The 13,070-nt window shown below is 48.4% G+C and overlaps 1 protein-coding gene across 1 annotated transcript in view; it reads left to right on the top strand.

The window, feature by feature from the left end:
* The first annotated feature begins 408 nt into the window (after positions 1 to 408).
* The window catches only part of SPRED2 (sprouty related EVH1 domain containing 2), a 125,115-nt gene continuing 112,453 nt past the window's right edge, over positions 409 to 13,070 (top strand). Inside the window, exons 1-3 of the mRNA XM_084901115.1 lie at positions 409 to 549; positions 2,061 to 2,232; positions 3,352 to 4,072. Coding sequence (XP_084757241.1) covers positions 4,047 to 4,072 — 26 coding nt within the window. The 5' untranslated portion in view covers positions 409 to 549; positions 2,061 to 2,232; positions 3,352 to 4,046. The remainder of the gene's footprint in view (positions 550 to 2,060; positions 2,233 to 3,351; positions 4,073 to 13,070) is intronic.

Raw genomic sequence — 13,070 nt, 5'->3', positions numbered from 1 at the left:
TTTTGGCCTTGGCTAGTTTGGCTCAGTGGATGGAGCGTCGGCTGGGGACTGAAAGGTCCCAGGTTTCGATTCCGGGGTTAAGGGCATGTAGCTTGGTTGCAGGCACATCCCCAATAGGAGGTGTGCAGGAGGCAGCTGATTGACGCTTCTATCCCTCTCCCTTCCTCTCTGTAAAATAAATAAATAAATAAATAAATAAATAAATAAATAAATAAATAAATAAATATTAAAACATCGATAAAATATATTAAAAAGAAAGGAAAAAAAAGGAAAAGGCCCCTTTGGGTAATGAACAAGGCAAAGGAAAACTGGAAGGTTTCTTGGAACATGAAGTACCTGGAGCGGAGGGGGTAGCACTAGAGTAATACAGCTGCCATTAATGTCCTGTTTGCAGTGTGCTTAACTCAGTAGCCTCACTGGATAGCCCTTTAGTCTTCCCAGCGGCCCCATTTGTGGGTATGATCCTGTCACTACAGACATTGAAGCCAAGGCCCGGAGAACCTGAAAACCTGCTGGAGTGTAGCACCAGGACAGCCAACCAGTGACCCGGTGAGTTCTGGACCTTGGCTGCTTTTCTTAGCTCCTCTGGCTGCTGCTTAGAGGACAGGGCCAGTCATTCGCGGCTATCAGCAGGCAGCTGGATAAATGAGTAGGGATGACACCAATTCTGCTTGGCTGCCTACAGAAATCAGTAACCACCTCACCTGCCACCGTGTCATTTGGGTTTTCTAAAACTGGAGGGTGGAGCCAGAGGTGCCCATTGGGTGGGTAATTTTGATATGGATAAGTATGTGTATTCCCAAAAGTCCAGGAAGGACCCAGTGGGACCTCATTCAACAACCCTAAGAGAAAAGCATCAATGGCCACAGGTGGTAACTGGATAGACACCTTAGCTCTATGGGGATTTAGAGACCAATGAGATCTTGCTCTGTCCAGTGTTTTCTCATAAACTCTCAATGGCCTCAAGCGCTGAGAAAGGCAACCTTGGCCTTGTCATCTCTGTCTTATGAAGAAACGGGCCAAAATAGGTTTGGCTCAGTGGATAGAGCGTCAGACTAAAAGGTCCCGGGTTCGATTCCGGTCAAGGGCATGTACCTTGGTTGTGGGCACATCCCCAGTAGTGGGTGTGCAAGAGGCTGCTGGTCGATGGTTCTCTCTCATCCATGTTTCTAACTCTCTTTCCCTCTCCCTTCATCTCTGTAGTAAAAAAATCAATAAAATATATTTTTTTTAAAAAAAGAAGAAAAAAAGAGAGAGAGACTTAAGAATTGCTTCAAGCTTCATTCAGGGTCTTTAGGCTGCCAGGAGAAAGCCAGAGCCCAGATATTCCTTCCATCTGGTGCCCTTTTTCACCACCAGACAACAGCATTCAGCATCAAAGGTGGTCAAGCCCGATCCATCCCCAGAAAGTTCATGGTTGTGATCAGCACTAAGCTAGGGTGAACCACGAAGTTTGCCATGACTCAAGGTGAAACTCTATCTTTAGAGGGCTTGTAGCTCTCCAAATGTGTGTGTGTGTGTGTGTGTGTGTGTGTACCTTTTAGATGTGTTACATTTGAGGTATGTTTAATCTACTTTACATTCATTCAAAGGTTGCTTTTTAGTTAAAATATCTGTGTCATCTCTTAGCACATTTGGGAGGATGGAAAAGTCTACTGTGATTGGAGAGCAGGAAGGTGTCGGGCCTGTGTCTCTTGCTCCCCAGCAAAACCCCAGAAAGAATACCCAACAGCTACACAAATTGTGGGGCCCACTGCAAAATAAAGATGTGGAGTCCTCTATTTGTTCAAACACTATAAAGAATGTCAAGCCAAAACCGGTTTGGCTCAGTGGATGGAGTATCAGCCTGCGGATTGAGAGGTCCCAGGTTCAATTCCAATCAAGGGCATGTACCTTGGCTATGGACACATCCCCAGTGGGGGTGTGTGGGAGGCACCTGATAGATGTTTCTAGCTCTCTATCCCTCTCCTTTCCTCTCTGTAAAAAAATCAATAATGTGTGTATATATATATATATATATATATATATATATATATATATATATATTTTTTTTTTTAAAGAATGTCAAGACTCCAACAGCAGAGCATGAAAACAAGGAAAGGTCCCTGTGCAACTGAGCAGGATGCGTGCCCAGGAAGCAAGGCCTGCCCAAGGCCCAGACAGTGCTGCTTTGGAGAGCATGGGCCCACCTAGGCCACGGTCCCTGGCCAAGATCAGAAAAATAATTTGAAGGTAAAGGAAAGGAAAAGGGGCCCTAGCTGGGTTAGCCCAGTGGATAGAGTGTTGGCCTGCACGCTGAAGGATTCTAGGTTTGATCCCCATCAAGGGCACATGCCTGTTTGCACTGTGGGCTCCATCCCCAGTAGGGGGTGTGTAGGAGGCAGCCAATAAATGATTCTCTCTCATCATTGATGTTTCTTTCTCTCCCTTCCTCTCTGAAATAAATAAAAATATATATCTTTTTAAACGGAAGGAAAAGGAGCTCTTTTCTCCCTATTTCACTGTTCCAAACAAAGCCACCGGGCTGGCAATCTCTGGTCCAATAACCATGGCCTTCAAGAGCCTGGGACAGGGCCATCCTCCACCAACAGGAGAGAGAATAAAATAAAAAATATATATTTGGGCTTACTTTTTAACCCAAGAAAGCCCGTCATTTCTACTTAAAATGCAAACGTTTGTCAACTGCGTTTGTGGACTTCTTTTATTCTTTTTATGCCCGTTCCCTTACCAAGACAAAAGAAGAAGAAGAAGAAGAAGAAGAAGAAGAAGAAGAAGAAGAAGAAGAAGAAGAAGAAGAAGAAGAAGAAAACATTCTAAGATTCCCTTTGAAACTGACAAGCCTCTGCCACTCAGAACCTTGGCAAAAGCACCTGTGCCGCTCTCACCCTCCCACCCCTCGGTGGGGGGAGTAGCTGATCCTCAGAGCCCGAGCACCGCTCGCTCCGGCCCTACCCTGAGCTCTGTCTCCACCCTTCCTCCTCCTCCTCCCCACCCCCTGATTTTTAATCCAGGGGTTTGGTGGGAGGGAGGGAACTGAACGCGAGCCAGATGTGTGCGAGTCCCCAGCTCCCGCCTCCTCCCTCCGCCCGGGCATCTCAAAACCCGGAGCTGAGCCGGAGGAGGATCCGGAGTCACAAAGACGCGGTGCAAACAGCTCCGCTCCGCGGCTCCCCCGGGAGTGGGAGCCAGAAGGAGGGGCGGGGGGGGGGGGAGGAGAGAGAGCTGGGCATGCTCAGTAGACGGGACAAAGTTGCTTTTCCCCCCCCCCCCCTCTCTCTCTCTCTCTTTTTTTTTTTTTCCTCCGCTCTCTCTCTCTCTCTCTCTCTTTTTTTTTTTTTTGATCACAAGTAGGAAGCTTTTTGCACTCCACCACCTCTGGCCGCTGGGAAGACGTCATCGCTTCCGCCCCACTTCCTCCTCCCGTTGGCGGCGGTGAGAATCCAATATGGAGTAAAATCGGTGGAGCGGAGAGATGGGGCTCGGACGGGGCGCCCTGCACCGCCTCCCAGGCGCACCTCCCCTGGCCGCCGACCGCTCCCCAGAACCGTGATTGGCCCGCCCGCCCCCACCCTCCGGGGGCGACCCCGGGCCGAGCCCCCGCCCGCCCGCGGCCGGCCGGCCCCCGTCTCCTCCTCTCGTCAGCCTCCGCCGCTCCACGGCGCGCTGGTGTTTTTTTTTTTTAATTTTTTTTCTCCCTCCCTCTCCTCCCTCCCCGCCGTCCCCAGCCCCAGCCTCTCCCCCTCCGCCCGCTCCCGAGCCCCGGAGCCCCCGGAGCCCCTGCCCGCCGCGCCCCTCGGCGCCGCGGCGCCCCCGATCCTCCCGCAGCAGCTTCTGCCTTTGCACCGCTTCCCCCACCGCCACCACCGGGCGCCCGGCCGTGCAGCTTCCCCTTCTGCCTCCTGCGACGCCCCCTCCGCCTCCGGCCGCCCCCCCTCCCCAGCCGCAGCGGGCCATCTCCGGAGATGTGAGGCAGGGGGGCGAGCGCGCAGGAAGATGAAGGGAGCGAGGCTGCCCGCCGCGGGACAGGCGTCTAGGTGAACAGGAAAATGACCGAGGACACACACCCGGACGAGTAAGTTTGGCCGCGGGTGGGGGGGGGGCGCGTGTGGCGCCCTGAGGGGGGCAGGCCATGTATGGGGGATCGGGGCCGAGGACGCAGGCGGGGGGGACTCTCATCGGGTGAACTTGGCGTGGGGTGCAGCGACTCGCTGGCCTGTGGGGTTTGGGGCGCGAGATCCCCCCTCCCCCTTGTTGATGTGAGAAAAGGCGGGGGGGGGCACATAAGCTGCTGCGGACCGGCGGGGGCGCGCTTGGGGTCGGGGAGGGGGGCCAAGGGCGCCCTGGTGACCTCAGGGAGGTCCCCCCTCCCTCTCCGGGGAGTTACACACATCCCCCCCCCCCCCCACTACCACCATCACCACCCCGAAACCCTCCTCGGCGGCCGGAGCGGGAGACCTGACACCCCCCCGCTTCGGTGTCCGGGGTCGGCGGGTGGGTTTCTATTTGGGTGACTTGGTGATTCTCCCGCGCCCGGCTGCTCGCCCTGCGGTCCTGTCGCCGGGAGCCCTCCGGGGCCCAGGCTCCGCCATTTCGTTTTTCTTGAATCGCCCTCATTTGCATACCACATTTTCATTCATAAAAAACGCGGCCGAGCGAGGGGAGCCCCGGGTGCGGGGGGTCTGCGTGCGCCCGCGTCCTCGCGCCGGCTGGCGGGCTGGCGGGCCGGGGCCGCCCCGGGGCCAGGGCGCGCGCGGAGGTGTGTGCGCGCCCGGGTGCCCGGGACCCGCGCCCCGCGGGGTCCGGGAGCTCGGGGGGCGGGTCCGAGGCTTGCGCGGCGGAGGCGGGCGGGATCCTGCGGGGCAGGGCAGTGCGGACCGGAGCGTGTATGTGTGTGTGTGTGTCTGTGGGGGGGGGGCAGACAAGGTGGGGGGGGGTCTATGTGTGCGCCCCTGCATCCGGGTGCGTGCTCCAAGGGTAACAATGCTCGGGGCGCTCCGCCCCGGGGGCTCCCTGTCGGACCCATCGCCCTTCTCCCCCCCCCCCCTCCCCCCGACCCCTCCTGCACCCCGAGGACGCACGCAGTTCCCCAGGCCCCGGCCCAGGTGCAGCTTCCTGCAGCCTCCCGGCCGCAGAGTCGGGTTTGAGGGTTTGATTCTTTCCTCCAGTCCCGCCGGAGGCTGTTCCCGTGGCGGGTGCGACGCAGGCCAGGCCGCTGGGCCCGGCGCCGGAGGTCGCCGGCCTCGGGTCCGAGCGGTCACCGCACAGCGGCCGCCACTACTTACTCAGCGGCCGTGCCCGCCACCAGCCACTTTTTTTTTCTCCTATTTTTTTTTCCTTTTTCTTTCTTTTTTTGTGAATAAGACGTTCTCCTTTATTGTCACATGATCGCCCTCCCCTCCTCCTCCCCTGCACATTCATAAATCCGGAGCCAGCCTGGGCTGCTTTCATTCAGAGCCGCCTGCCATGTCAGCCAGAGGTAGTGGCGGCGCCGGCTCCGGCGCAGAGACCCCGGGCGAAGCCGCGGAAACTGCCCCTGGAGGGGGCCCCGGGGGTGTCTCTGGGGGCGTGGGGCCTGCGGGGTAGACAGCTCCGGAGGCCCGGGTCTCTTGCCTCCTGGAGCACTGAGGCTCGGTGCAGAGAGGGGAAGTGACTCAGGGCTTAGGGAGAGAAGGCTTCTCCTGCTTAGGCAGGTGACAGAAGGCTGTGCTCCACTCTAAGAACCTACTCCTTTTTTTAATTTTTAATTTTATGATTTTATTTTATTTAATTTTTAATTTTTTTATTGATTATGGTATCACATAATTGTCCTCATCCCCCCATTCCCATCCCAAACCCCTCCCTACAGATGCCCCCACACCCCTGTTATCCACGGCCACTGGCTAGGCCCATATGCATGCCCACAAGCCCTTTGGTTGATTTCTCTCCCTTACCCTCACCTTCCCCTACTTTTTAAACGCCCCTGTATCCTTCTGCTTCTGCTGTTGCCGGGCCGCAGGGAGGGGGTGCTGGGAGGGCTAGCCTTGGGGAAAGGGAATTTCCTTTCCTGGGGGTCCCCAGGGAGCGTTGATGGCAGTAACCCCTCCTCTGCGACACAGCCGTGGCCGGAGAGGATCCCGCCTAGTGTATATAGGTTGTGGCCATCCCACTGTACCTCTGCCGGCCCTTCTGTTTTAGACATGTTGCTTGGCCTTCATAGACTATCTTCGTAGAAATGGGAAAATGGGTGTGTGTGTGTGTGTGTGTGTGTGTGTGTGTGTGTGTGTGTGTGTGTTGTGTTTCTAGGCTGAAATAATGGAGGGGAGTTATATGCTGCTGGGCCTTAACCCCTTCAGGGCTTGGTTAGTCATAGGTATTGGTGTGGGTCCTCCTTTGTCCCTGCACACACACACACACACACACACACACACACACACACACACACAGATAGCAATAGCAGCCCTGCTCTGGGCTTCGGGATTTCCCAAAGATTGACCCGACCGCCCTAGATTAGGTTCTTTGGCTCCATCCCTTGTGAATACCGGCCTGGCCTCTCCCCTTTCACGGCAGCATGCCATCTGGTATCCAAAGCAAAAGGACTTCGAGTGGGATCACCAGCCAGCAAGAAATAAATACCTCCGTCCCAGGCTTTCAAAACAGTTCAGCATGGAGGACTGGCTGCCCCCACTGCTGTCAGAAGCCTGCCTCGCTGAGACAATGGCTGTTTGCGGACACGTTCTGGTTTCAGAAAATCAGAAAGCTGTGGCCCCTCAGCCCACTGCACAGCTTCCTCGGGATTACTTTTAATGTAGTGACCTTGGCATGAGACGTGAAATGCCTGCTTAGAGAGCAGGCTGCACGTTCTACCAACTGGCATTTGTGGACACTATTATATTATTTGACGTTCTTATGTTATGACCCATCTGAAAAAAATTGTAAAAAAAATATTAGTACCAGAAAGAAGGTTTCGGTTTGAGTTACAGGGTTGCAATGACTGCTTTTTCTTTTTGCTACTACTGTCTGGAAGCTCAGAGCCAAAATTATTGCTTGATCAGGGTAGCCATATTGGCCTAGGTTTCTTGCTAGACTTATGTATTCCTCTATAAATGGTGATCTTCTGCTTTCTCTTCTAATGGTTTCGTGTTTGAGGTCCCTCAGATATTTTTGGAAATAGGCAAGTTTTGTTACTTAAAAAGAGAATTGATAACAATAAACTGGAGACCTAGAGGAGTTATATTTGTGCCATAGGCAAAATAGATTTTCTTGATAGTCCACCTATTTTTTTTTTAAAATGTCTGTTATATTTTGCTTCAGAATATAACAAATCAGAATCTTAACCACTGGTAAAATTATGCTTAATTTAAAAAATGTTTTTGTCTTCTAATGTTTCTTCTCCATGTCAATTTAAACCTCTCTGATAAATATATAGTAATTCAGGAAAGCTTATCTGTTCTATTCACTGATGGTCCTAAAAATTAGTTTTTATATAACAACTACATTGACTCTTCTTTGATCCACTCCAGTTAGAAATGTATGTTAAGATTAATAGTTCTACACATTTTTTAAAATATAATTTAAAAAGTAAAGACCATCAACAAAATATTGAAACTGATCTTTCATATATAGGAATAGAAATTTTTTTTTAAGTCATACCATATCTTTAAAGCATTTGATCATGGCTATAAGTGTTTTGGAAATTTGCAGACAACAAATGAAGAAATCCTTTTCAAATGAGCTATAACCTCGGAGACATCAGGTCTTCATTCAGCTTTTTTATTCTGTTCCTCTCCAGAACACACATCTTGCTGAGAGAATGGATTTGCAGCTTTGCCTGCAGTCATACTAATGTTGAAAGGTTTCTCATTAAAAACAACAACAATAAAAAAAAAAACCACTTAATTATTTTTGTGGAACCATTTCAAAATTAGACATCAGAACTCATATTTAAATACTTGAGCTTAGCCCTAGTCAGTTTGGCTCAGTGGTTATTTAAAACATTATCCCACGGCCGAGACCAGTTTGGCTCCGTGAATAGAGTGTCGGCCTGGGGACTGAAAGGTCCCGGGTTCGATTCAGGTCAAGGGCATGTACCTTGGTTGCGGGCACATCACCGATAGGGGGTGTGCAAGAGGCAGCTGTTCGATGATTCTCTCTCATCGATGTTTCTAACTCTCTATCCCTCTCTCTTCCTTTCTGTAAAATATCAATAAAATATATATATTTTTAAAATAAAACATTAGCCCACAGACTGAAGGGTCCTGGGTTCGATTCTGGTCAAGGGTATGTGCCTCAAGTTGGGGGCTTGATCCCCAGCCCTGATCAGGGTGAATGCAGGAGGCAACCAATTGATGTTTTTCTCTCTTTCTCTGTCTCTCCCCCTCCTTTCCACTCTCTCTAAAAATCAGTGGGAAAATATCCTGGGGTGAAGATTAACAATAAATAAATAAATACTTGAATACTATCAACAATAAAAAAATATATTTTAAAAAATAAATAAATAAAATACTTGAGCTTACTTCCCAAAAAGGTGAGAATACTCTTGGGTGAGACCACAAAACCATCAGCACACTTAACAAAATTAAGAATAATTCCCTGATGTCTTTCACACTTAGTCTCAATTGTCTGAAAAATGTCTTTTATAATTGGTTATTTCAGCCAGGAGTCAACGATCCTGTGTTAAATGCCACTTACAGCCGAAACCGGTTTGGCTCAGTGGATAGAGCGTCGGCCTGCGGACTGAAAGGTTCCGGGTTCGATTCCGGTCAAGGGCATGTACCTTGGTTGCCGGCACATCCCCAGTAGGGGGTGTGCAGGAGGCAGGTGGTCGATGTCTCTCTCTCATCGATGTTTCTAACTCTCTATCCCTCTCCTTTCTTCTCTGTAAAAAATAAATAAAATATATATATTTTTAAAAATGCCACTTACAGCGCAAAACTTAGCCATTTGCACACTTTCGGATCCTACCTAGGTTTTATCTGAGTGTGAATAAAATATAGGAGTAAACATTAGTGATTTCATGAAGTTGTTGTGAGAATTAAATGAGATAGTTCATGTAAAATTCACAGTCTAGGACCAAGCATAAAACAGATGTCCAATGAGACTCTAGGGAGCACTGAGGTAGGAATTTTACAGGCTCCTTCCCAGGGTTATTTAATTTTCAAATAACCCTGGGAAGGAGTTGTTGTTACTTGCCTAAGACAGCAAACATTTTTTTTTTTAAGTGTTTGAATAAAAGTCTATTGGTTAAAAACGGATTTCATTCTTTTTTAAAATGCGGTTTCATCCCTGTCAACTAATGCAATGGTTATCATTGTATTTGGTTAACTGAGGGTGAGCAGAAGCCTCCTCCTGAGAAACTCCCATGCTCACACGAACCCCTGGAGTGGTTTGTGGAAATGGGGTGCAGAACTGCCTGGTGGTGGGGATAGGCGATTGGCAACTCAAGGCCTTGTTGATTCCAGTCACTGTTACCGGAACTGGGAAGTAGAAGCGATAGAACTGGGAAGTAGGACGCCGTAGGCCGGGGCCTGTGTGTCTGCCTCTGCGGGAGAATCTCTGCAGAAATCACAATACTAACAATTTGCAGTCGCCCCAGGGTTCTGATGGCTCTCAGCACTTGCCCCGGGAGACAGCTGTGCTGATGAACTCCAGTATTGGCATAGTTCCTGTGTCACTGGGCTGAACACAAATACACAATCTGACAGCAGAATCCTCCCAAACCCAACAAGATGATAATAGAGGCAGAACAGGAAGTTTTTGTGTGTGTGTGGTTGTTTGTTTTGGCTTATTTTCTCTTAAGTAAATGGGGCTGACTCTTTTTTTTTAAAGACCCAGTCATATTGATAAACTTGATGACTCTTCTTGTAAATATTTCTTTTTAATCAATACTTAAAGCTAGGACATTGATGATTTTTTTTTTTAATGGCTGTTAGTCGCTGGCAGTAGAAGGAATATTTTGCACTGGTGCGTACCGTGTTCTGTGGAGAAAAGTGCATTTTCCTGTGCTTGCCCCGGGTAGGCCTGAAGGATGGTTGCCACAGCTTGAGGTGTCCCATGTCATGGAAAGGAAGTCTGGCCAGGATTTTAGTAAAATCCTTGGTAGTTGCTGGTACAAGAGTTGAGGAACAACTGTTTTCTAACTACTCACTGCTCAGGTAATCTTTGTCAACCGTATGTTCACATGTGGCATTGTGCACCCATGATAGCAAATTGTGCTTATGTTAGTTATGCTGCTCTCAAAGGGTAGTTGAATACTTATTTCAAAACAAAATTTCTGCCGAAACCGGTTTGGCTCAGTGGATAGAGCATCGGCCTGCGGACTGAAAGGTCCCAGGTTTGATTCCAGTCAAGGGCATGTACTTTGGTTGCGGGCACATCCCCAGTAGGTCAGCTGGTCGATGACTCTCTCTCATCGATGCTTCTAACTATCCCTTTCTCTTCCTCTCTGTAAAAAATCAATAAAATATTTTAAAAAAATTTTTCTGTTTACGTGCACTTAGAGCACAGAGGTAAAGTAATGGACTTTAATTTTAGCATTTGGTGCTTGTGATTGAGGAGATTAGAACAATCTGGATAGCCTCTGAAAGTATGTATGGCTTTGGCTCCTCTGTGTAAGGAAATAATGATTTTTCAAATCTGGTTGTTTTCATGCTGAGGTGTACTTCCTGTGCTCCATTCATAAATGCCTAAAACCTAATTATCAGGTTAAGTTTTTAAATGGTTCCAAGTTCATCTAGTAATTACATCTTTGTCTTTTCATTTTTTCTTTCTTTCTTTCTTTCTTTCTTTCTTTCTTTCTTTCTTTCTTTCTTTCTTCTTCTTTTTTTGTTTTGTTTTGTTTTGTTAATCTTCACGTGGGGATATTTAAAAATATATATATTTTATTGATTTTTTTACAGAGAGGAAAGGAGAGGGACAGAGAGCTAGAAACAATGATGAGAAAGAAACTTCAACCAGATGCCTCCCGTACACTCCGCACCGGGGATGTGCCCGCAACCAATGTACATGCCCTTGACTGGAATCGAACCTGGGACCCTTAAGTCCGCAGACTGACGCTCTATCCACTGAGCCAAACCAGTTTTGGCTAGGGACATTTTTCTATTGATTTTTAGAGAGTGTAAGGGAGGGGGAGAGACAGAGAGAAATAGCGATGTGAGAAAGATACACCTATTGGTTCCCTCTCGCGGTTCCCTGACCAGGGCCAGAGATCAAGCCTGGAGCTGAGGTAGGTGCTCTTGTCCGGAATTGAACCCAGGACCCTTCAATCCGCAGGACAATGCTCTGTCCACTAAGCTAAACCTGCCAGGGCCGTCTTTTCACTTTCATTGTTTATTACTCTTGTTTCTTTTCCTCCTTGCATTGCTTTGACTCTGGCCTCCAGCATCGATTTTTCAGATAAGCACTGTTTATTTTGTATTTGCATCCTACCCTAACAGGACTACATAGAAGCAAGGGGACCTATCTGCCCATCTACTATGGGGAGTAATAGCTTATATTAACCCTTTTAGGCTTGCTGCCCATTTCTGCAAATGTTTATTGATTGGTTAAAGTAAAGAGTCATTAATTTAGGAATCATTTTACCTTATGTAAAAATTTAAACAGTTATTCATATTGTACCAACATCCAAAAAGACTTTGAGGTTGCTTTTTTAAAATTACCATGAAGGACCCTAAACAGTTTGGCTCAGTGGATAGAGCGTCGGCCGGCGGACTCAAGGGTCCCGTGTTCAATTCCAGTCGGTGGCACGTGCCTTGGTTGCGGGCACATCCCCAGCGGGGGGTGTTCAGGAGGCAGCTGATTGATGTTTCTCTCTCATTGATGTTTCTAACTCTCTTCCTCTCCCTTCCTCTCTGTAAAAAAAAAAAAAAAAAAAAAAAAAAAAAAAAAAAAAAAATTAATAAAATATATATATATTTAAAATTGCCATGAAGGACCGGCTGCCATGATGGTAGTAGAAGCAGCATGGTCTTTGGGGTGATACCCTGCCCCAACTCTCCATGAACTCAGGGACCCTGGAAAGTATCTTGAGCCACGAGTCCTGGGTTAATGTGATCCAAGTTCATTCTGCTCCCTACTTCACAAACTGTTAAAAAGTGGAAATGTGAGGTATGTTAGCACAGCACCTGATGAATCGGGAAATCAGGGGCACTCATCCACTGGTAGGCCTTACATCGTGTGGCAAGCAGTCATTTCTCTTCAGGGCTTACAAGGAAGAGAACACCCATAACTATGTTAGCCTCATAGCAACCTTTTGAGGCAGGAAACGGGCCTCTCACTTTATAGTTAAGAGGATTGAAGTGACTTGCGGGGGGGGGAGGAGGAGGAGGATGGCGTTGTGGGAGAATTAGAAGTCAAGCTCTTTTCATTTGGCCTTCCAGTGCTGTCCTGGTAGGTCCCTCTAACAGCAGCTTAGATTTTATATTATAATATCAGCAATGCGCAGCTGACTATTGGCCCCTTTACCCAATGATCCTGGTTGGCTGTGTTTTTTGAGACCTGATGTTTTTAGTAGCTTGTCTCCTCTCTTCCTGTCAGTAATCTTACCTCTAGTAGCGTCCTTGGCTCTCCTGCCATGCCCGTCTGTGGTCTAGAAATCACGTTACCAGTGGCGTTCAAATAGTTTCCAAAACAAGAGTCAATAGTCTCGGTGGGGATGGGTGGGCCAAGGGTTCTCTTGAGAATAAGGTGGCTTATGACTTGTTTTGTCTGCTCGTATGCTTGCTGTGTTGGGGTTTGCATTTTATATTTCCAGCCAAGGAATAATATGGATGCTGGACCAGAGGTTTAATGTAATCATCAACATCCCAATAATTTTATTCATTTTTGCAGACTTTTTGAAGCCGCTTAAGTGTGAATATAGTCTTATTATAGCAATTCAATTTCTCTCTTTTGCTTAATAGCATACATCAAAGCTGTGACTTTCCTCAGGCTCAAAATTCCAAAACAAGTCTGCTTTACCAGGATGCTGTGCACCGGTTCCATGTTACTCATGGCCCTGAAGGCCTAACGGTTGCCTTCTCATTTTTCTGCGTGTGCACAGGACTCTGCCATTGGTAAACCAGCTTTGCATCTGGGTCCACCCAGTCTTTGATGTC

This window comes from Pipistrellus hanaki (genome assembly GCF_964339955.1).
Source record: "Pipistrellus hanaki genome assembly, chromosome: 12".
Lineage (NCBI taxonomy): Eukaryota > Metazoa > Chordata > Mammalia > Chiroptera > Vespertilionidae > Pipistrellus > Pipistrellus hanaki.
This window is presented reverse-complemented; position numbering and strand designations above follow the sequence as displayed.